Source organism: Stylophora pistillata, chromosome 4 (assembly GCF_964205215.1).
Source record: "Stylophora pistillata chromosome 4, jaStyPist1.2, whole genome shotgun sequence".
NCBI lineage: Eukaryota > Metazoa > Cnidaria > Anthozoa > Scleractinia > Pocilloporidae > Stylophora > Stylophora pistillata.
The window spans coordinates 8,854,176-8,879,042 of record NC_142522.1 but is presented as its reverse complement, the minus strand read 5'-3'; the positions used below and the strand labels follow the sequence as shown (position 1 = coordinate 8,879,042).

The 24,867-nt window shown below is 41.0% G+C and overlaps 1 protein-coding gene and 1 pseudogene across 1 annotated transcript; one reads left to right on the top strand and one right to left on the bottom strand.

Annotated features, from left to right (window-relative positions):
- Positions 1–2,051: 2,051 nt before the first annotated feature.
- On the top strand, positions 2,052–12,404 carry LOC148732295 (uncharacterized). The gene is made up of 14 exons (XM_088758914.1): positions 2,052–2,170; positions 2,538–2,576; positions 2,965–3,327; positions 4,166–4,431; positions 5,203–5,439; positions 5,679–5,791; positions 6,157–6,387; positions 6,828–6,940; positions 7,169–7,788; positions 8,128–8,856; positions 9,258–9,615; positions 9,775–9,921; positions 11,479–11,740; positions 11,967–12,404. The coding sequence occupies exons 2-14, from the start codon at positions 2,540–2,542 to the stop codon at positions 12,334–12,336; spliced, it is 3,846 nt and encodes a 1,281-aa protein (XP_088615040.1). The 5' UTR covers positions 2,052–2,170; positions 2,538–2,539; the 3' UTR covers positions 12,337–12,404.
- Positions 12,405–14,960: 2,556 nt separating this feature from the next.
- On the bottom strand, positions 14,961–20,833 carry LOC148732294 (elongation factor-like GTPase 1; annotated as a pseudogene).
- Positions 20,834–24,867: the final 4,034 nt, after the last annotated feature.

The following is a 24,867-nucleotide window of genomic DNA, read 5'->3' as shown; positions in this document are numbered from 1 at the left end:
TTTAAGAGACAAATCAAGCCATTGCTTCAAAGTTAATAAGACTGCTTTGGAGATTCCTAATAATGGGTGAATCATCTAATTTTAGGTACAGGGCAGTGTTGTGATACTAGAATTTTGTACATTTTTAATTATTTTTCACTTGTTACTACTTTGTAACTTTTCACTTTGTCACATAGATACGTAATTTTTATCGTAAGAAGTGATAAAGACTACTTTAATTACAACAACTCGAACCTACAAAACCGCCTCGATTTTAGGCCCTAGGAATAGAGAGACTGAGGTACACGGAGGCTTGATACATGCTGTCTGCTGTATATCCTCACAGTTTGGAGATAATTAATCTTTTCATTTAACTCCTATGAATGATCAAGACAGAATTTCTTCTTACAATAATTGTACAAAATCAGACAGACAAGTGAAGAGAATAGTAAAATATCAATTAGGGGGATTATTGGCAGATCCTAAAACAAAATTCTCCAAACTGACATCATGACAATTATATGGTGGACAGTTAGGAGAATTACTGATGAGATCTTGGGAGTGAAAGGGTTAAGGGTATAGCGCATGCGCAAACCTAGTGGAACCGATAAGTCCTTTGTATTCAAATATAAAGACAAAGGTAATAAGCAATAAAGAATGCTTTCAACTTTTTCAAAAGTGGAAAAGTATTCTTGGGAAAACGGGACTGTACGCGGCTGCGTAAGGGGACTGTGCGCAAATTCCACCTCTCCGAGCCATTATGAGAACTAATTTTCAATCCAGTACTTTGCATGTGGGTGCACTGATAACATAACGACACTTATTTTCACATGTTGTACTTGTTCTGCGAGTCTTTGTAACATGATGAAAGCTGTTTTTATATTTTAAAACCATGTTAACACCAGGTGCTGGACGAAACTGGGGGGAGGGGGAAGGGGGAAGAACCTCACTTCGATTGAAGATAGAGGTGAATACACAATTTTGGTCTCCAAGATCGAATCAGGAGTTTGCGCGAACCCAAAAAATGTGAAAACGTCAATTTAATACTTAGCCGCGCTGAACAAGCAAGCAAACAAACAAATTAACTAGGGAATTGTCTCTAGCTCCCGCTTACGGCTCCGTGAATACCTAGTTTTAGTATAATTTCAGAGCTGAGCAAAGAGTTTCCAGCAATCTGATTGGTCAAGCGGTTCCTTATATGATGCTATGTAAACCGCTCCGCGCGGTTTATATAAAATGTTAAACTAAAATGTTATTATATGTTACTAAAATGTTATATTTTAGAAATTTCTCTGTTGTTCATCTCTAGAATTATACTAAAACAACTATTCGCCTCAAGTTCGGTGAAAATTGTCGAATAATCCCCGAGACGAAGTCGAGGGGATTATTCGACAATATTCACCTCGCCTTCGGCGAATAATTAAATATAAACAACATAACTAGCTATTTTACAAATTTATGACTTAAGAAAAGAACCCATGCATGAGATCGCTGCCAAGAACCCCATGAGATCACAAAAGATAGCCTGGTAGCAAATTGTCCAAGCAGGAACCAGTTTCTGGTAATTTATTGTCGTGCAGAAACAACCCGTTAAACTATTCAGTTGCAACGAGGGGATAAGTGGTCAAGCGGTTCATTATATGATGCTATGTAAACCGCTCCGCGCGGTTTATATAAAATGTTAAACTAAAATGTTATATTTTAGAAATTTCTCTGTTGTTCATCTCTAGAATTATACTAAAACAACTATTCGCCTCAAGTTCGGTGAAAATTGTCGAATAATCCCCGAGACGAAGTCGAGGGGATTATTCGACAATATTCACCTCGCCTTCGGCGAATAATTAAATATAAACAACATAACTAGCTATTTTACAAATTTATGACTTAAGAAAAGAGCCCATGCATGAGATCGCTGCCAAGAACCCCATGAGATCACAAAAGATAGCCTGGTAGCAAATTGTCCAAGCAGGAACCAGTTTCTGGTAATTTATTGTCGTGCAGAAACAACCCGTTAAACTATTCAGTTGCAACGAGGGGATAAAATCTTCATAAATGTTGCAAAGTATTTGTTTGATAATTTTGACGAACTGAACGTCCACAATTTCAACAAGTGACAGTCAATGGACAACTGACTGTAACCTCTGAAAGCCTGAAACATAACTTGGTGAATATTTGAAACCAAATAACTAAGGTGAGTAAAGAAGCCAAACTTAAGATGACATGGAAAATGGATTTTTTTTTTTCACAAATTCGTTTTCATTCTGTATTTCTCAAAATGTGAAGTAACAGAGGATCTTTCTTAAGTTCAACAATAGATAACTTTACTGTTTAGCAAGGTAACAGCTTCGTCCAACTTTTCAATCCTGTTATATCGATCTGTACACAATTCAAAGACACGATTGGGTAAACTTATCAGACTGCATATTTGACCATGTACTTAAAATGCTACTAAATTTCAGACAGCTTTTTGTCATTTTAATCCCAAACTTTGCCACTAATAACTATATTTTATAAAACGCATTTGACCTGAAAGTTTTCCCCTCTTTTTCCATGGATAGCGATGGAATGCCTTTATATTCTCATCCTGGTGATTTCAGGTAAAGTGTTGTGTATTTTAGATGTAAAAATGAATCTAAGACAGTGATCTTCATAGACCAAAGAGAATTCAAGTATTACTTGAAGATTTTTAAAGTTATTTTGTTTAGCTACCTTCAAGACTATTATAGTTTCACTGCACTGAGACACTATATTACCTAGCTCGTGGTTCACCCGTGCATGGCCATGCCCGGTTAGACATAACCATCAGAAGCTGTCCAAAGATTGCATCTTGTCCACGCCGAAATGAAAGAGAAATGTTTTACCGAGAACTACAGTAATCATGGGTGGAAGTACAGGATTATTATCTTTTACTTATTTTCAACTTGTTCATTTAGTTTTTCATTTAGAATATGTCATATGAACTTGAAAGATTTGCTCTTCTTTCAGGAACAACAGCTAAGAAAGAAACTCACAAAGAAATCCATATCTCAGGGCAAGCTTCAAAAGCCGCAACTAAACAAGTCCACTTAAAACGGGACTTTCTATATGGACAGCAACCCCTGGCCGGCCCAGTTCCTGTGTACGTTCAGCCCGTAACGAGATGGAACAGCGAATTTATGCGACAGGAAAGAAGTGACAACCGTGGATTTGTGGCGCAACGGACATCAAGGCCTGTTGTTCAGTCCATTCCATCCCTTCCTTCCGTAAATTCGAGTTTTAAAGAAAATCAGTTCAATAGGAGCGCTGGAAAAATGCAACCTCGGGAAACAAAGAAACCTGCTCTGCCTCATATTATTTATTCAACAAAAGGTAATGAAAACTGCTATGGTGCATGAATTGAATCACGGTGTAGTCTAGAGGGACTAAATCAGTTCCTTACTACTAACTTAGTAATACTCTTCTTTATCTTTCGAGGAAATTTGGGTGGAAAGAAAAGGGAGGGCGATATTTTTAATAAAACTGAAAATAATTTTTCAATTCTTTGAAATGCACCTTTGTTTAGAGTAAAATTGAGACTGAAAAAAATAAGGTGAAACCTGGTTTAAGTCGTCACTAACGGAACTCAAGCAAGTGTTAGGCTCCTGTGACAAGATGTCTGCTGAAACAGATTTAGTCAATCAGTTGTCCAATAGTTCGGCTAATCCCCAAAATAACAAAGTAAGTAACCACCAGCATCGCAAATCTGGCCCTGGACAAATGGAAAAGATCTTTAATTATTGAAAAATAAATGCTTTGGGATTAAAGAATGTAGTCTTAAACTTTTATCGCTTCAAAAAGAAGCTACTGTTTTATACGTATGATGCACGATCCTCGCAGTACAGAGCGCTATTTATAGTACTACTATTTTATGTCCACCCAAATTGCAGGTTTCATGTAACAGTGGGGGTTAATTTTGGTGTCCACATGTGCCTATAATTGATAGAGGAGTTTACTGTTTAAAGGTTTATTTTACGCTATGTATGGGGAAAACAGATTAGGACTTGTGCCAGTGTCCGCTTTAGACAGGTTTCACAGAAAAGTAGTTCAGAGTTACTCGAAAATATAAAACCAAATTTTCTAAGATGAGATTTTTGGTTGACAGGTAGAAAGGCCTTTGGAATTTCGCGTCTTTTTTTCCCAAATATAAAAGTCATTTTTGATCTTGTAGGAGAGAGTCATGACGAGAAGGTTAATCATTTCCAGAAGAAAAGCTCCACTACCAAGCAAAGGCAAAATCGTCACCAGTTGACGTCAGCGAGTGACCAAAGCTCGCCTGGGAATGGAGGTGGAAGTCTTGGCTCTATATTGAAAGGAGCGAACGTTAAAGGTGCTGTTGTAGAGAAAGGAATTGAAGTGATGGGGAAGCTAGTGGATAAACAATTACAGATCATCGACGAAGCACAAGAGAAGGCTGAAAATTTCTTAAAGAAGGAGGTTTGATACCTTTATCAGATTTCACCCCATTCCTTTACCAATTTGAGATGGATTAAATGGGCTGGGGGAGGGCTTAATCGACGAAGGGGGTTCCTTCATCGACAGTGGGGACTTCCTTCATTTTCCCTTTATTTAGGAAGAAGATCTTTTTGGTACCTAGCAGTCTCTCAAGATATTGAGCGATCTAGGTTTCATTTTATTTTACTTTCAGAGTTTCCCTACCTCAAATATATGTTGTGTTGATAAATATATAAACTCCCTGCTTTTCAAGTCAGAGAGCCCTTTGGGTCCGACGTGAGTGAAAAAAGAGGATTAAAAATGAAGCCACTTCTTATATAACTCTCGAACAAACCTAATTCCTTTCATGCTTCGTAGTCAGGCGGATAGTATCAAAATATTTTGCGCACTTTTCGAGCTTGCATTCTCGTCACTTTTTCGTCGGCCTCCTCTCAGAATTTTTCAGGATCACTTCTAAGTTCATCAATTTTTTAATAAGAATTGAGCTGTTTTAGCACAATAACAGTTAAGCAAGGGAGACTTTCTCAATTAATTAAAATTTAGGTAATTTAGCAACATTTTTGGGAATTCAAACGAGAACATTGGCCTGGAGGATAAGGGCACTGAATCCATGAGCTTGTTGGCAGCCAAAGAAGGTATCGTTTTTTATCAGTTCTCGTTAAGATAAGATGAAATATTTTACTATTCACGGAATTCATAAAATTAAGCAGTAACCGTGGAATATCACTAACTTTCTTCCCAACCTTTTGGCAGATAACATTAGACATCGTACCCGATAAATCCTGGCAAACCGATGATATGTTCGTCCCAGCCGGTTACCACATCAACTCGCACATCTCCAGTGAGGACAGCGCTCCCAAGGAAGTGGGTGAGCCACCCTATACCTATCCAGCAGGCGTTGGGAACGTGTTAATGAACGGCTGTTGGGGCACTGGGTACCAAGAGGGAGATCCTTGCTACGCTGCTAGGTGGAAATTGGAAGCATGCTTGGTATGTTAGTGGTTCCGTTTTCTTCACAGAAACGGTTGGTTCTGACTTTGCAAAAGCCAGGAACTCCATGCATCTATATCAAAACCATCAATGCTGTAGATGAAATCGAAATTTAATTGTAAGACTTACAGGCAATCGTAGGACTCAGCTGTCTTCGGAGGACATATCCCCCTTGATTTCGTTCCCACTCGATTGATTAAGGGGCCAACTGTCGTTGCTTTCCTGTCTCACTTCTGCAGAACTTGATCGACGGCGCGGCATTCATGGGTGTTGGATTTGACGGGCGTGGTGAGTACAGCCCCGAATCAAGAAAAATGAGCATCGTGCAACGAAACTGCGCTGGGAAGGCAACGTAAGAATATTCCTCTCTTTGATATTGCTCTGCTTTTATTGCTCGGAATTCTACTGCTTTTTTCTTTAAACAAATAGTGGTATAAAGCATGCTTGATCTCAACTTTACTGTTTCGACTTAAAAGCCCTGCTTACTTTCATAAGTGGCCTGTTCCCAGTGGGCTTGATAGCTCGGTCTAGCGCTACAACGGTGTTGCATAGTAATCATTGGTTCGCACCCCGTTTGAACCTGATTGGTTTAAGTCATATGTTCATGATTGCTATACGGGCGTGTCTAAACGCGATGACTTCTATTAAAATCTCAAAACGTCAATCTCACTGACTTTTTTTTTGTCTGTCTGTCTGTTTTTTTTTTTTTTTTTTAAGATACGATGATTACGATGTTCCTGACACGATGAACGTTCATGGCATTTACGACACCAAAGCATCCATGGTGACCTTTGAGAGCCGCGGTGAGTTTCAGAAATACTTACAAGAAGAGGCTGGGGTGTCTGGGTCGTACTTTGGCTTCTACGCAGGCGTCAAGGCTGGCTGGGGCGAGTCAAAGACACAAGCCAGCCAGAAGTACATGGCTCTCCTACACGTGGATATCAACAGGTACATACATTTGTCTGCGAATTCACTTTACATTTGCGGTTTAAGGTTGCTCTATCATTTTGATATAACTATAGTATCGATGGTGGATCCAAAGAGATGATCTGGTGGGTCAGGATCCTCCCCCCTCTTCCCTATCAGACTTTCTTTAAAAGAGGAAATTTGCCAAAAAAAATTTTGAAATATTCTATCTAGATAAATTTTCCACCGAGTTTCGAAAGTTATCTTGGATAGCACTTGTTTTGCTCGGCTCTGTGACTGGCCCATTAAACTTGCACCACCTTCTGACACCGATCGCATGAAAAATTAACACCCCGTTTGGGGCAATTTACTTGTTTTAAATTTCTACTCCTCAGCACCATGTGATAATGTCTTATTTTGCACCCTGATTGGCTGATGTGATCGCTTTTCGTTTAACTGGACACTTTATTTCCAACTTTTAGGTATGAGATTTTTATAGACGAAGTAAAGCCCAAGGACTTGAGTTCGTCGTTTTTGAAGGAATTTATGGCCCTGCCGGCCTCTTATTTTGCAGCAGGAGCGCCGGCGAAATATTGTAAGTGTGTTTTTCATGTTTGCTTTTTATTGCATTAAAACAGGACGTTTGATTACTATTAACTTTCCTTAATAGAGAGAGTTTTAACTTAACTCAATTTAGCCTTTTTGTGGCTAGTGCACAGTGAAGAATGCAAGAGTGTCGTCTGCAATAAATGTCGCAGGATGTTCATAATGTACTATACCCACATGTACGTTTTATGCTTTGCGTTTTCATCAATTTTGATAGTGGACTTCATACAGAGATGGGGCACTCACTACATAAAGTCTGCTAAGTTTGGAGGTCAGCTCCAGATTCGTAAATTCATGGACGCAAGTGATGTATCCAGCAAGAAAGAGTTCGCACGAGAAATGGAAGTGGAATATAAATCCTTGTTCGCCAGTGTTGGAGCAAAGGAGAGTAGAAGAGAGGGGGAGTCGTCTAGGCAACAAGCAAAAACAACATCGACAACGATTCTTGCCATGGGAGGAAGTCAACAAATTGCTTCTATTTTATCCGATGCATACTCCCCAACTTTCAAGAACGAGTTTAAGGATTGGCTTATCTCTATTCCTCAATATCCAAAGCCGTTTGAGTTTCAGATGGCTTTAGTTACAACTCTTCTTAACTTCCGACTTCACGATTTGTTTCCCGAAGAGAGAAGTGACTGGGGATGCGAGGGGAATGCTGCTAAACTCGAAGAAGAGCTAACAGCAAATCAAGACATGTTGAAGTTTTATGAAACGGTGGACTCTAAAGGGACAGTCCAGAAACACTATTGTGAATTTGATAGCCGTAAGTCTCTGGAGGAGGCAATTACCAGGAGAAGGATCAGCTTAACTAGAGCCATTGAGGTCTACATGAAGGAGGTAAGCGAAGGCACAAAATTCCAGCCGGCCTTTTACAGGTATTGCACACTTTGTAATATTTAAGAGACACACAGTGGTCCAACGGTTAACACGCTGATACGTGTTAAAACAGTAAACTGATCCTTAACTTCCTTGCATCTTGACTTTGTCGTCTTTATCACATTGACCAATATTTTTCTGAATTTGCTCTCAAATAAATCCCTTACACCTAAAGTATAGCTAGAACTGATCGCTTTCCTCCCAGAGTATAGCCAAGACAACTAAAGGAAATATCATTGGATGACAAATTTCTTAATCGCTGTTTCATTTATTTATTACTTTTTTTATTCATTTTGTAAGGGTCCGAATTCGATTGCGGATATTCAGTTACCACCATGCAATAAAGACAGCCAAACAACATCAGGGGCCGCACAACCGGAAACAACAAACCAAGCCGACGGAGTAGTAAAACACGACAAGATGGTCGGCCTCAGCTGGCAGCATATCACCAAAGGCAAAGCGTTATTCCGAGTTATCTTCGACATGAGAAACGATCTGAAAGGAACCAAGGACTTCAGCGACATTCCAAGAAACATGAGTCGTTTGGTTCGCTACAAAGATGGCAAATGGTTCACAGCTGAAAAGGATGGCTCTTTTCACCTCTACAATGCCTTCAAGAATGGAAAAAGCGACGATCCTCAACAGCATAAAATATCTATTCTTGGTCTCGTGCTTTCCTTCAATCCAAACACAGGTGGGCTGATCCTTTTGTCACGTGATTTTGAAGCGTCAAGAGAGTTCTTTCCAAACCTACACGATGCCCTGGTTGGAAGAGAGCTGGGGCGAGCCGTTTTAGATTCCAGTACCCCTACGTCTAGAGCTTCAAAGCGTGAAACCTTAACTGATCCTCCTTGCAATATCAAGTGGTCAAATGCCCTCCGGTTTGATCCTACTGAAGCCAAAGGGAAGTGTCTTCATTTCACAGCCTCTAGTGAGGGAAACATTTTTGTCGTGTTCGCAACTTTACCAATCGATAAGAACTCCTGGTATTATATAGGAATTACACCTCAGAACGTGGCAATTTACAAGGTAATTCATCCGTAGATATATGCAAATACGTCCATATCATGTAATTATCTTATGCAGCAACATAAGGTCCACCCTTATTAGCCTGATAACAAAGCACATGTTCTTCGCACTCACGCCACCAAATTGATCTACCGGAAAAGGTAATAACCTGGCAATTGAAACCCTGGCCTAATCTATTGGCATGCACAAAAGGAAAGGCTTATAATCGCAACATTAAAATACAAACAAGAGCTGCGTTTTCAAATCGTTTTTTGTCCATACTCAGACGCAAAAGTGGCGTTTACAAATTTATCCTGTTTAAAGAGCGTTTTCAAAAATTTCCTTTTCGGTGAACAAGTTATCGAAACTGTAACAGATGTGAGACTGGATCATTAAAAATCACATACTCTTTCTTTCATCAGGGACTCGTACTCAAGACCTCCACGACAAACATCAACGCGAGAGGTCTGGGTGACCCAAACCTGCTTCAGTCATACTTTGTGTGTGTCACCGAGTCCGAGTCAAGTACACTCATTGAATATGGTAAAACGCTGGGAACCACCCAAAGTGGGGACGTGTATCTCAACATGCTTGACCTCGACATGCCGCTGAATGCTCGCTTTTACGCATTTGGGAATGGGGACAAGAAGGCTGACGTCATTGATGCACACATAGTAGCACGTGATCAAACAAAAGCCGAGTGTAGAGGCGACACATTTATGGACCTGACTACAAGGCTATGCACGCAACAATGTCACGAAGACTGCGATCCCTTACATGGTAATTTATTTTTTACGTATCTTTGTCTGAATTTACACGGAAACTATGGCGTTATGTTACGCAAATTCCGTTCAAGTAAGACAAGTAAATACGATTTGAAAAATAAAATATAAGTACCTTTCGGTGCTTTTGAAGTGATTTTCTCGTTTTTATTTTCAGGTTGTAACACGCTGTCATCAGGGAATCCTTTACCAACTGAATGCAACGTTTGCCGAGTAGCCAAAGATAAGAAAACCGGCAGCTGTCTTCCAGAGTGTCCCCCTGAAAAATTCCTCACAGCTGATAAGCTGTGTCTTGATCTGAGTTGTAAGTAAGAGACTGATGCTCCTAAAATGAGCAATATTCAATTAATATAAAGTATTCCGGGATTGCACGAGTTTTACTTTCCCTCACGCCTAAATTAGCTACGGTTTGTATGAGACGACATTTAAGGGAAAAACCTGTTACTGGGGCAAGCCTTAGTCGGTTCGGAACTGCCCCAGGCAATCCAGGGTAAATGGGGAAAAAAGACGCCAAAAAGACACCTGGCAGCAAGATTTTCAGGCTGAGATAAAGAATCGAGGCTACACTTGGATCACACTCTAGGGTATTTATTTATTTATTTATTTAATGATTTGTACCAAGCACTGGAGCAGAAACAATAGGACATGGGTCCCCTACGAGGTTTAAGCTCCAACAAACCCACCCATCCGACCCCAGGGGAGGACATCCATCACACAGTAATCTCGTGCTTGGGTAGCTCAGGATAGGACGACGTGGAGTAGTGAGATCGTCGATCGAAGGCCTATGCTTAAGGAGGAGCTAAGGGCATAATTGTCTTTAGTAGAATTACTCCGGTGATTACAGAAATGTTTTATAGAAATTGGTTGCCTCTGACTGTTGTTATTCCTGAAACAGACGTTTTGGCTAATGCTTAAGCCTTCATCAGTGATATGATAAACGAAGATCGTTATCATACGTTTTTAACTTTAAATAGCGTATGATAACGATCTTCGTTTTTTCATATCACTGATGAAGGCTTAAGCATTAGCCAAAACGTCTGTTTCAGAAATAACAACAGTCAGAGGCAACCAATTTCTATAAAACTCATGACATCTCCTGACTACACCTTTTCCATTTTTAATTACAGAAATGTGCACGCTCTGATTTGTCACTCTGATTGAGTCACATCTCGCTAGAATCACCTCGCGTGAGATGATTTGCAACAGGGGCGTTAAATTTCAATTCGGCTGCTTCGCGTTTTTTCAATGTTACCGAAGAGATGATAAACACGATGGAAGAGGCACTAAGTTTGGCGTGACACTTTTTATAAGAAATATTTGACGTTTTTGCGGATTGAATTAAATAAAAATTTTTAATTCTGGTAAAGACTGGCTGCTTAAATTGATAGAAGCCTATGAATCAAAAAAGTTGTAACAGCATTGCTACAGCAACGAAACGAATTTACAACAGCATTCAAAAGCACCTGAGCAATTATACTAAAACAATTACCGTATTTACCTGTATATAAGTCGACCTTTTATGACCGAAAAATCGGCCCAAAAAAATCAGCCCAAAAACTCACTCGACTTATACACGAGTCATATACAAAGACCTGACCCAAGCAATCCAAGAAATTATTATAAGAATTGCCTGAATATTGTTGAATAATCCTTCGACCTCATTTCGGGGATTATTTAACTATATTCACTGAGCCTGAGGCCAATCATTCGTAAGTAACTCACTGTGTGAGGCGATATTAGTATATAAAACCGCCAAATCAATAAAGAAAAAATGAATTTTTTTGGAAAATTCTCCACAGGTACAGTATGTATTCTTCCATTACCATGAGTTAATAAGTGTTCTTTTGTATTCATGTTACAGCAACTTATGACATGGAGTTTCAAAACGATGACAGCGCCCTGAGGGCGACTGTCAGGGCGAAACCCGAGTTACAAGCTTTAACCCTGTGCTTTTGGATTCGTCTTCCTCAAGGCTACACCAAGAAAACAAATATTGAATTCCCTATAATCGAATACGAAACTGGAAGCAATAGACATAAAGCAGTCTTTGTAACCTTGTATGAAGACCGGGAGACAAAAGATATCAAACTGGATCTGAACTTCGTAGCAAGATGGGGGGAAGAGTAAGTCCAAAGCTATGTTTTCATTGCACAGTTAGGCCTACGTCTTTATAGGAACTTACTTTGAATCCCTATGTACCTACAATAGTAGTCGAAAATCCTATATTTGAAGAAGAATACAGTGTGGAAAAGCGCAATCCCCAGCCTTCACCAGAAAAAGCGCCCACAAATCTTTGATCTTTTGTATAGCACAGGACCTGATCATTGATTGTTTACTGTATCAATGCAGGCTATCAGTAGGCGTCTTAAAAGATCAAAACTGGCACCAGATCTGCATTTCTTGGGCAGGTCACAGTGGGGTGACTATACAGTACCTGGATGGCGTGCGCGAGGTGGCAGACACTCGACACATAGGAACCTTGGAAGGTGGGGGAAGGCTGGCAGTCGGTGGTCACGCAGGGTATGTTTATCAAATAACCGCCTTGAATCTGTGGGACATAGTGATACCTCCCGAGGAGATCGCCGAGTTCGCCACAGCGTGTGAAAAAGGAAATGGAAATGTGAAAACCTGGGCAGATTTTTATGATCTTGCTGTTGAACAAAGAATTAAAATTAACACGCCTTCAAATTGTCGTGTAAGCCCAAGTGATGCGCAATAAATAGCATGTAAAATCTTCGACTGATCATCACTGGTCACCTTCAGAATAAAAAGTTATTTAAACTGGCACCATGCTTTGTTTTAAACCTGCGTTGTCTGTGATAACTTTAATGTGATGGGTGATGAGGGAAAAGGAGGGATCCAGTTGAAAGATGGCTCCAGCGCAAAGCTTACGGGCCATATTTCAGAGGGGACAAACGAAGACACCCAACTCATGGTAAGGATCTCGAACTTGGTTAGTAGGAGACGTTTCACATGTCCTCTCCACTATACAGCTCTTCAAATTTTGTAAGCTCCCAGCAGTAATTCGCATCCTTTAAGGAAATCCTAACGTGATGCACTCGAAAGACTATTTCGTCGCTTTTTAAATTTTGATGTTTATCGTTTTGAAAATTGGATTATTCTTAACTAACCTTTTCTCCTAAGCTCCAAAACGTCTATCTTGATAAAAACAAGGAGCTAAAAACCCATCTTGAAATTTTGAAATTTAGTAGCATGAACCCACCCAGCGAGCCTTCCTGCAGGGCACTGCCTGCTTAATCGACCAAACGCAGCGCGGGTAATGACAGAGAGAAATTAATAGTCGTTCTTTTACGGTTGCTTGCATTCTATGTTTATTTTATCTTTATTTTACATTTACCTTAAAAAAGTTCCATTGTGCCAAGTAAACGTAGAGATGTCAATCTCTCTGATTAAAACAATTCCAATGGAACGTTATATTTTTTTTCTTGGAAATGTTTCAACGGAAACCCTCAATCAGTATCCATCAAATGAAAAAATAGAAACAAAGAGTTCAACTTGCTCAAGATTGTCACTCTGAATGGCGCTCTGTACCATCCGGCGTCTCCCAGGGAACAAAATTAGGTCCTTGGTTATTTCTCATCATGATTAACAATTTGGACACCCCAGCTGACTTGTGGAAATACGTGGACGACACATCTTGTTCCGAAATAGTTACTAAGGGCAGTGTGAGCAAACACCAAGAAGCTTTCGATGACCTTTCAGGACAAGCGAGTATCGAGGGTTCCAACTGAATGAGGCCAAGTGCAAAGAACTACGAATTGGATTCTCTAACAGCAACCACGATTTTGAACCCCCACCAGTGCCAAATTGCTAGGCGTGACCATTAACCACGATTTAAAGTGGAACATGCACACCTCTGAACTAAGTAGAAAATGTTCCTCTCGTCTCTACTTTTTGAGACAACTCAAGAGATCCGGAGTTACCCCAAGCGAACTTGTGCAATTCTATGTGACATGTATTAAGCCCGTCTTGGAATACGCAAGTCCTGTATTCCACCGTTCTCTACCAAACTACATCAGCGAAGATTTGGAACGGATCCAAAGAAGGGCACTCAGAATCATCTATCCCGACCTGTTATATAGTGTAGCACTAGAAACAGCTGGCCTACCGAAACTTCACGAGAGGAGAGAAAAGATTTCAATCAATCTGTTTGACGAGATAGTCCGTAACCCCACCCATAGACTCCTCAGCCTTCTCCCCCAAAGGAAGAGTTGTAGATACGCACTGAGGCGCAAATGGGATTTCACTCTCCCCATATGCAAAACCGAGCGCTTAAAGAACAGTTTTATTCTTAACCATATTTATAAGATGTAGATAATTTTCGTTCTTTCTTTGTGACGAAGTTATAATATTTCATACTTCTTTCTTTATCATCTGTATTTGTAAATATTCCGTAATTCACCCTATGGCTGCAAGCTGTTTATAATAAAGTATCTATCTATCTAGCAGTTTTCAGTTAAATTCTTCTAAATATGTCTTCGGATCGTGGAATGAACATTTTTGCTTAATTTCTCTGGTTTCCTTGGTAACTTTCGATCTTCTTAAACACAATTTTAAATCGCAGTAGTGTCTCACTTTCGACTTTCGATTTGACGAAGGTACACGCCGGAACATTCTGACATCAAATCAGGTTGCAGTGCGCAACAATAGGACGTTTTGTGAAATCTTTGTTCTTGCTACAGATTTTACCCTCGAAATACGTAGCCGAAAGGCAACCCAGTTTGAATTTGTGCGATGATCGTAGCGATAAGATGGGTCGCAGTTATTTGTTTAGGAAGTAATACACAGGATGCGGTTTGTTGAGCCTAGTTGCAGTGATTTATCGCCTCGTTCTTCCCCACCTTAATTATTGAGAGCAACAAAAATGAGTACTACAGTAAACACCCCCATAAAAAGAACACGTGGATTAAGAACATCAGCCTGAAATTTTGAAAATAAAGCACCATTTTCATAAGAAAAATATCAGCCTCGAAATATAAAATGTTCTTATAAAATGGATAAGACATTATCATGCCCTTCATGTTAGATTATTTTCTTGTTCTTTTCACTAGTTAACTAGTAATAAGGCTGATTTTCTTTTGCAGGCTAATTGTTACAATAATGTCACGATATTTAGGAATTTTCTTTCTCATTAAATATGCTTATTTAATCTCAAGCATTTTTTTGCATTATTGCAGTTCTGAATTCCAACAACAAAATTTAAGAACAATTTAAGAACACCTTCAGACTGATTTTTCACTAAGCACCCGATAAATAAGAACCTGATCAGCCTGGCCTCCAAAATCATGTGTTCTTATATGCGGGTGTTTACTGTACTCTAAGTTAAACGACTCATTCCGATAAATTTTTCCAACTATGATCATTTCTTTAGTGTCCGCTGTTTCTCTGCGTGCTCAACAGTTTTCTCCTCCACATACAGTCCTTTCCTTCGTCTAACGCTGTTCATGTACTTTCGAGCTTGGTTTTCTGAATCAGCTTTCTCGCCGAAATGTGTGTATTCCTCCTCCGTTGTGAGAACCCAAAAAGGGTCGATATCGACAACCTACAGAAAACAACAACAACAGCGAACATAAACATTACTATATTGTGGACTGCATCTGACTCATCGCCAACCCCCTCACACTCCTTGATCCCCTTCCGCCGCCGCCCCCTTCGCTTTCTTCTCCCCCCCTGACGGTACGCTTTAGTAATTCCGTGCCAGTTTAAGTAAACATTACTACCTCCATGCAACAAAGCAATATAAGGATTTTAACTGAGATGGTCAGAAGTGCTTTTGCTCAAGCTGTTAGTTCATACTACACTCAGACCTCTTCAAAAGGCCATATAAGCCATAAAGACACGTGGACGTTGTAGAAAGGTGTCCGTAACAGGCTGCTGAGCTTATCCCGATTTCGGAAGAAGGGATGAAGCATGGAGCGATCGTGAGGCTTCCTAACCCCTAACCCCCCCCCCCCCCCCACTATCCCCCCACCTCTGGATGTGATGATAATCCATCGCAAAGTTAACAATCAGATACAATGAAATATATGAAGTTCATATATTTTGAACTGCGGTATTAGATACATATGGTGCACGATCCTCGCAGTAGATAGCACTATTTAAGCAATAGCGAAAATCAGACCTGAAAAAAATCAGGCCTGTACGGGATTCGAACCACTGACCTCTGCGATACTAGTGCAGCGCTCTACCAATTGAGCTAACAAGCCAACTGGGAGCAGGCCGTTAAGTTGATTCGTAATAAACCCGTGAAAGTGATAAATCAGATACAATGAAATACATGAAGTTCATATATTTTTTTTTCCACGGGTTTATTACGAATCAACTTAACGGCCTGCTCCCAGTTGGCTTGTTAGCTCAATTGGTAGAGCGCTGCACTAGTATCGCAGAGGTCAGTGGTTCGAATCCCGTACAGGCCTGATTTTTTTCAGGTCTGATTTTCGCTATTGCTTAAATAGCGCTATCTACTGCGAGCATCGTGCACCATATGTAAAGTTAACAATACTCATTAATAATTCGGCCAGTACTCTTTAATAATCCTAAATGGAGAGAGGCATTTTGAGGGTAAAGGACACAAGGAAACTGAACTAGCCGGGCTGACCTCTCGAGTGGGTGGCCTTTCATGGACGTTTAATTGTATCCAATAAACCCTTAAAAAATACAGCAAGGTTCTATGATAACAACAGGAACAGAGCACTACTACCATAAGTGTTAATTCAAGTAAAGAAACCGATTCAGGGGCTTAAAAAATCTCACTTCCCAATGGCTAAACACAAGCTGTGGATTCGCAAGTCCGCTTGTTCGCTTTCTTATTTCTTCAGCAAATCCTAAACTTTCCGCAACCGGAAGTACGACCGTGACGTCAAACACGTCTGCACCTTCCTTCATTTCCTCCCTCAGTACCCGTCCCTCCCGTTTGGCTAAAACCGCGTACATTCGACCCAGGACCTCCGCTGTCGCTTGAATGTCACATGTGTACATAGCTGCCATGAAGCGCACCGGGTGAAGCAAAAAAGCGCAGGCATCAGCTGTCCAGGAAATGGTCCGAACCTATCAAGTCTTTGCGATGGAGCAATTTTCGAACTTCTATCCTCAGAATCTGTTGAAAATTTCTTTGGATCATCGTTCTTTTCACAGCTCATTTCGTTAATTTTGCTTACATGTTTGCGTGCTTCGTTTTCGTTTATATTCCTGTCAACATTTCAATCTTCATTCTTCGATACATGCTCCTGCCCTAAATTATCTCCCCTACTCATTCCTGTGGTAGCAACTGTGTTTAAACCTGGATCCAGTGAAATCCAATCTTCTACGACAAAGCAGACTCCCATCAAGGGTTCCTTGCAGAGCGGACCAGCTAATGTTGCAAGCTGAAAACCACTAACGATACTATTATCATGTTCGCGGTAACTGCTTTCTGGTAACGAAGTGTTTCCTGTAGCGACCGGAAAATATGTAAGAGGTTATTGCAGTCGCAGTTTTGACATTGTAAGAGTGTTTTGTTTTGTCCATGTTTAGTTGCTTTTCCTTGCCGTTACACTGGAACTTTAAAACTTACTTTTCGCTTGTGAAAATCAACAGCAACAAAATTGTAAAACAACTAATATATGAACGCTTAAAGGCGTTGCATACATATTTCTCAACCATAGAGACCATCTACAAATTATCTCTCTTTACTAAGCAAATTACAAGCATACACCTTCTTGCGGGCGAGAAACGACGAATCACGATTACTTATGTTAATAATCAAAATTAAAGGCTTACAAATTGCTTTGTTTAGATTACAAAGGAAATCAACGCCAACAAGAAAATATTTCAAACACCTTCTAAGATAAAGAGGGAGAAAATAGATTATAAAAGCAACAATCAATCAAAAAATCGAACGTACCTAACAGACCCGAACTTTGTCACATAGACGGCCGTTGATAGCCTGGTATTCTATTCAGTAAAACATTGCTGCCAATCCTACGAGGGCCAAATGCCCAGATATCATCTGCAGCTCCATCCCAAATGGTCCCTGCCTCTTTAAAAGCAGCGCAGAGCTCTTGATAGTGGCCTTTCAACGATTCTCTGGTGGGAAGTTTAACTTGACCTACCAGCTGCCTCCGCTCTGCTAAGCTCGTGGCTGATGACACCGTCACTAAGATGTTTATCAAATCACTTTTCTTCTCAAGTAACTGCGTAACATCGTCTGGCAATGGTAAAGCCCTCACTTGGACACTACAGAGTTTGTTTGCCGTCTTGATTTCAATGATTCCTCTGTCTTTATCCAAGACATTTTTATCGCTTTCCTCTCCTTCGGTATCGATTTGTTTCGGCTGGGTCGAGTTTGTTTCGCTAATAATAGCTTCGTTCACCCTGTCAACAGTAGGAGGAACAGCGACGGTTTCTCGGAACGGAACAATAGGCGCTGATACATTGAGTTTAATGCCAGCAAAGAGCTTCTCTAGATCATCAATATAACGCTGAAGATGGACTTCTCCTGCGCCCAGGATTACGTGCTCACCTAAAGGAAACAAATAAGTAACAGTTGGTTGAATAAGTTCCATCATGCATCTTGACTTGTCTGCTCCCTGTGGCTTGGTCGTGTTTTACAGATTTTACCTGCCGTAACGGCGTTCAAGCACAAAGAAACGACACTTTAATACAGCAACAGATGATATAAAAACCACTAATAGGCCACACAAAGCTGGTCTTAATAATATGGGGGGTCTGGTCCGGCTTTTAATGGTTGTGACACATAATTGGCCCTTAAGTGGGAGATACGTGAGCCCAATGGTTAGCAAGCTTGGCTCCGATCGATGTTAGATGTAAAGGGCCTCTATACTCCTGACATTAAGAAAATTTACCAGTTTCCTCGACTAAAGTCTCAACACAAGGATCCGCCTGGTTAAGAAGTCTCATTCCCCTGGCTAGCGCGGGCATGTCGGCCGGGTGGACCGGTTCCACTGCCACACGTACAATGGGACGAGTCTCGATTGGAAGAGCAGTGAAGGGTGGACAGGCAGCAGTGCTAGAGACTGTGGCAGACTTGAGCACGTGACTCTCAAGGCCGCCAATCCCCAACACATTCCCGGCCGTGACAGAGTCCAGGGCTTCGAGTTCTCGTCCCATAAGCAAATAAAGGTCTTGCACAGTGAATGCAACCACATGTTGAATTGTACCTCGATCTACAGATTTCGCCACTGCAAGTCCCTCGTTTGTCTCTTCTTTGTTAGCGCTTAAAAGGCGACAGGTAAAAAAGAGAGAAACAAAATCATTACAAATCTAAAAGAAAGGAAGTAGCAGATGACTTTATACAAAGACAACAGAACAACTACTTAGATTCTAACGCGGAGAAAGTTCTGTACTTTACGACGCCATAGAGCAAGATAGGGAGTCTGAGTCCAGTAAGCTTCTTTGAACACAAACTTTAATTACTTAAGAGGCAGGTTACCTTTAGAGCTAACGATATAACAACAACATGACAACGACTAACTTATCTCAATATTCACTCATGTAACTCGAGAACTAGATTGGAATGTACGAAGTGATTACATAATCAGTCCAGAAAGTTTCATAACATTCGAGGGTTACATAATCTTTAAGAGTTACATAAGAAAGATCAGCTGATCGACATTCAAGAACGATCTCGTCGAAGAAAAGGAAATGTTGACTTCCGAAAGGTTCTAAATATCATAACATCTTTCTCTTTTTCTATTTTTTTTTAACTATAACTCAATGTCAAACTTTTTAGGTGGCTTGATCAATCGTCCATGTCGTGTCCTTATCTCAGTTATAGTAGCTTCTTGAGGTGGTCTTGCACTCAGCTCTGTTGTTTGAGGTGTTGGGGGTAGTTGAGATCCAGGAGGGGACGTGGATGTTTCTACTTGAGAACTAGCTGGAGGGGGGTGTTTCTCTTCCTGCAGATTGTCTAGAACAGTCAGGTCATCTCCGTCCATTTTGAAGGGGGTTTCTTGAAGTGGTTCCATGGTAGAACGCAATTGCTTCCGATTACGCCTGTAGAATCTACCATTGACTTCAACTTTGTAACTGCGAGATGCGACTTTAGAAGAAACAACTGCTTTTGACCACTTTATTTCTCCAGGCAGTTTCATGCGCACGGTGTCACCTGATTTGAGTTCTGAGAGTTGTTTAGCATGCTGGTCGAAATGTTTCGCTTGCTTGACACAATCCCTTTTGAGAAGATCACTAACTGTTTGGTCAGTCTAGAGTAAAGATTCTGAGAAGAGTAGAAGTGTCTTAGTTCGGCGACCAAAAAGTCGTTGGCATGAAGACTTAGCTGTCGCAGCAGTGGGGGTGTTATGGTGATCCAATAAACCAAGATATGGATCGGATTGGGACAGAAGAGCTTTCTTCATTAAAGTCTTGCAGGTTTTGACTGCACTTTCGGCCATCCCATTAGCTTGTGGATAGTGTGGTGACGTAGTGACGTGAGTGAACTTCCATGTTGCTGCAAATCTTCGGAACTCTGAGGATGTATACTGAAGATCATTGTCAGAAGCTACCTAATCGGGTACCCCATGTCGCGAAAAATGCATCTTCAGCTTGTGAATGATTGTCTGGGACGAAGTGTCGGCAAGATGATCCAGCTCGTTAACGTTGCTGTAGTAATCAACTAATACAAGGTAGTTTCGGTTCTTGAACGTAAACAAATCTGTTCCAACTCGTTGCCATGGCCTGTCAGGAACTGGGTGAGGCTGAAGAGGTTCGCTGGCTTGTTCAGGTCTCACGCTTTGGTATATAGAGCATTTATCAATACGATTCTTGAGTTGTGCAGACATTCTTGGCCAGAAGAAAACCTCTCTGGCCCTTCGAAGGCATGCTTGGAGTCCCTGATGAGACTTGTGTGTTTCCTCTATCATATCACGTCGAAGGCTCTCTGGGACAACGATCTTCGTTCCTTTAAAAACTAGGCTATTTTGGAGCGTCATTTCATCTCGGTATTTGAAGAAAGGCTGTGCGCTTGAAGGTACCATGGAAGTTTTTGTAGGCCAGCCAGCGCGTATAACTTGTAACAACGCCTGTAAAGATTCATCCTTAGCCGTTTCCACTTGAAACTTGGCAAGTGTCGACTCTGATATCGACAAGTCTTCAACAAAGTTGACAGTTTCTAGATCTTTATAGCAGGATGAGGTGCTGGCATTTGGTATCTTTGACTGCCTAGGTAGAACGCGAGCGAGTGCGTCAGCAATATACATCTCTTTGCCTGGCTTTTAAGTGAGATTCAGGTCAAATCTTTGAAGACGAAGCATCATACGCTGTAATCTCTTAGAAGCTGTATTGATTGGCTTCTTCTGTAGAGCAATCAGAGGCTTGCGATCTGTTTCGACTGTGACGTGCTTGCCATAAATGTAATTTTCGAAGTGCTCACAAGAGAACACAACAGCTAGGAGCTCCTTCTCAATTTGAGCGTAATTTTTCTCTGTCGACGTCAGTGCTCTGTTAGCGTAGTGAACTGGCTGTCCTTCCTGAAGTAGAGTTGCACCAATGCCATATTGTGAGGCATCGCACTGTATAGTGACATTCTTACTCACGTCAAAGTACTGTAGGACTGGGGCTTTAGTGATGAGCTCTTTTATCTCCTTGAAGGCTTTATCTTGAGGGTGTTGCCAATGCCATTCTATTTCCTTCTTTTCCAACTGTTTTAAGGGCTGTGATGCTGTAGACAGATGTTGGCAGAATTTCGCCAGATACTGCACCATTCCTAAGAACGTTCTGAGTTTTGCGAGACTGGTGGGCACTGAGCAGTCCACTACAGCCTCTACCTTTGACGGGTCAGGTTTTAGACCTTCTGCTGTAAGGAGGTGTCCTATGAAAGGGACTTGTGACTGTCGAAGTTCCAACTTCTCGTTGTTGAGAGTGAGGTTTCTTTCTCTTGCGCGATTGAGGAAAGCCTTGAGATTCTGATCATGGTTGGCAATTGCAGCTTCATTAGAGTCTCCAAAACCGCAAACTAGGAAATCATCGGCGATGACTTCAACACCTGTGAGTCCTTCTACTAGCTCGTGCATTCGTTGTTGCCATACTTCCGGGGCTGAGTTTATTCCGAATGGCATTCTGAGCCATCGATAGCGACCAAAAGGTGTGTTCATGGTTGTCAAGTAACTACTCTTTTCGTCAATTTGTACCTGCCAGAATCCACATTTGGCATCTAACACGCTAAAGACTTTAGCACCACTAAGGCGAGTAGCTACTTCCTCGATAGTTGGAAGTGGATAATGCGAGCGTTGCACTGCGCGGTTGAGATCTCGAGGATCCAGACATACTCTTATTTTCCCTTAGATTTCTTCACTATAACAAGGGTTGAGACCCATGATGTGGGCTCAATTACCTTGGCGAGGATACCACTCGTCACCATGGTATCCAGCTCTAACTTGAGGGTATCTCGAAGTGGGACTGGTACTATACGAGGCGGATGTACAACAGCGCAGAAACCTTCGTCCACTTGAATGGAGCAGGTTCCTTCAAGGCATCCAATTCCAGTGAAGATATCGGTAAATTCATATAGGTAGGATCACTTCTAACATTTGACGAGACGTCAATTCTTTCGTCGTGAGTCGCGTTTACGTCAGCATCTAAGATTATGACCAGGTTCATCTTTTCACACGTCGTTCGACAGAAGAGTGGTGTCAAATCTTCCTTCACAATGTGATAAAGAACTCCATATTTTCTTCCTTTCTGTTCAGTAAATAGGTGGATTCGACCAAGTGGCCAGACTACAGTCTTGTTGTGCATGACGAGCCTTGTAAACGACTGTTCAAGGTTTTTACACTGTTTGTCTCCTGTAGCTCGGATGTTGGCACTTTTGAGGAGGATGTTACATGAAGCACCTGTATCAATCTGAAGTTGTACTTCGGCATTATTATTAAGGCACGCTGTCACATAAGCTGATGTGGGGGAGGGTTTATGGCTGTAGATTTCACAATCTTGTACGTGATTGACAGAGCGAGAGTCGCATTTTTTTGCAAAGTGTCCTTCTTTGCCACATTTGGAGCATTTCTTGCCAACAGCTGGACAACAAGTGTATAAATTGTTGGGGTTACCAGAACGTTTCCCTCTTGGCTTGCACGGAGGAGTCCACTTCTTACCTGAGGCGTGTTTATGCGGTGTTGCATTCTCAGTCTGGGTCTTAGGCGGTTTCGTTTTCTTGGCCTTTACCCTATTCACATTAGCTTCTTCAGTTGTCATGTCTAGTGCGCGTATATTAGTTAACTCTTGTGTTCGCAAAATATCCAAGGCGTTATCCAAAGTGGATCTTTCTTCTCTAAAAGTTTCTTGCGTGATCAATCATTCTTGACTCCAAGGATGAGGCGGTCTCTTATCAACCTGTCTCTTAGGTTCATGAACCCACAGTGTTCAGAAAGGCGCATCAGTGCTGTGCAATATTGATCGACACTTTCTCCTGGTTCTTGCTCTCTCTTGCTGAAGAGGCATCGTTCATACATCTGATTTCGTTGCGGCAGACAACGAGATTCAAATTTAGCCAGGACGTCATCAATATTGTCAGCGCTTTCGTCTTCAGCTAAGGTAAAGGTGTCAAACAGTTGGACTCCTTCTCTTCCAACGATGTTAAGAAAATGGGCAACACGGACTGGGCCGTGCTTTTGACTGATTCCAGCCGCCCGTTTATAGATTTGCCATGCTCTCTTAAAGTTTAACCAGTTATCGCCTCTACGTGGCCTGTCTTCGAGATTAAGAGGTTGTGGAGGTTTGGCTAGCGGTACTGTGGTGGTATAGATCGGTGCAGCAGCCGATAAACCAGAAGATTGCTGACTACCAGAGGTAGAGGCCATGACCGAAATAAAATAGACTTCCACTAACAACAACAAAGCTCGTGGATGTTACTCACCTCCTGACACCAAGTTTTGTCCTTTACGACGCCAGAGAGCAAGATAGCGAGTCTGAGTCCAGTAAGCTTCTTTGAAAACACGCTTTAATTATTTGAGAGGCAGGTAACCTTTAGAGCTAACGATCTAACAACAACATGACAACGACTAACTTATCTCAAAGTTCACTCCTGTAACTCGAGAACTAGATTGGAATGTACGAAGTGATTACATAATCAGTCCAGAAAGTTACATAACATTTGAGGGTTGCATAACCTTTAAGAGTTACATAAGAAAGATCAGCTGATCGACATTCAAAAATGATCTTGTCGAAGAAAAGCAAATGTTGACTTCCGGAAGGTTCTACATATCACAACAGAGAATAAAACGCAATTGACTGACATTGCATCCAAACGGAGAAACAAGACATGCCAAAGATCCCCAGATAAGGTCAGCAGCCCTGCGAGTCAGTGGCCTGCACTCTTTAATTACTTTATAAACAACTGTTTACAAGAATGAACGTATTTTGAACTAGGAGCATGATCTTAAGTTTTCTAGCCTGTAAAAACTGAAAGCTAGAGTAAATTGCTTTTGGCCAAAGAATCACTCGGCAATATTTAAAAAGTTATGTACAAGGAAAAATGATATAAACATGTGTGTTTAAAAATTTCATTCGAGAGAGAAAAGGAAAGTGTCAAAGGAAAATATTACGGGTTCTTTTGAACTAACACATATTTATTAAAATTCAGTCCAAAGAGTTATTTGTTGTCGAACTTGTTAAAGGTTACTTTGAATATTTTTGTACACCTTTTGAAGAGCCGGGCAGGTGCTGCATGAGTAAATTTTCGACATAAAACAAGTAGTTGAACGATTGGTCACTTGAAAGAACATAAGCAACAACCTCGTCAGCAGTTGAGTTACTAAGTTACACCTAACAAGTTGTACAGATCCAAGCCAATAGACAAGAGGGTAGTTTCTCATTGATGAATTGTTTCAAGTTAGTTAGTTCCCTTCCAAAACCTACTCTAACACTGAAAATACCAGGGAGGCCGGGCTTTTTACTGTATACTCAAGCCTCTCCAGTCATAAATGAAAACCACTGCTTGATAGTAGGCGAGGCTCTGGCAGAGCAGGAAAAAAAACTAAGAAACGCTCAGTTGAAAGGATGGCTCTCTTACGAAACAACTTTTTTAAAATTCGACAGCAATATGAACAACTTCGTGTTTTTCAGAGTCACCAGGATGTCTCTTAAGATGAATTATGTAGAGCAGATCTTTCGCAGGGTAGCTTGCCTTGTTTCGAACACGTATGACCTGGGATACTGTGGAAAACGGTTCATTATCTACCTAGTAACTACATATTTAATTTATTTATGAAAAAACTTTTCAAATGGGAACAAAGCTTTT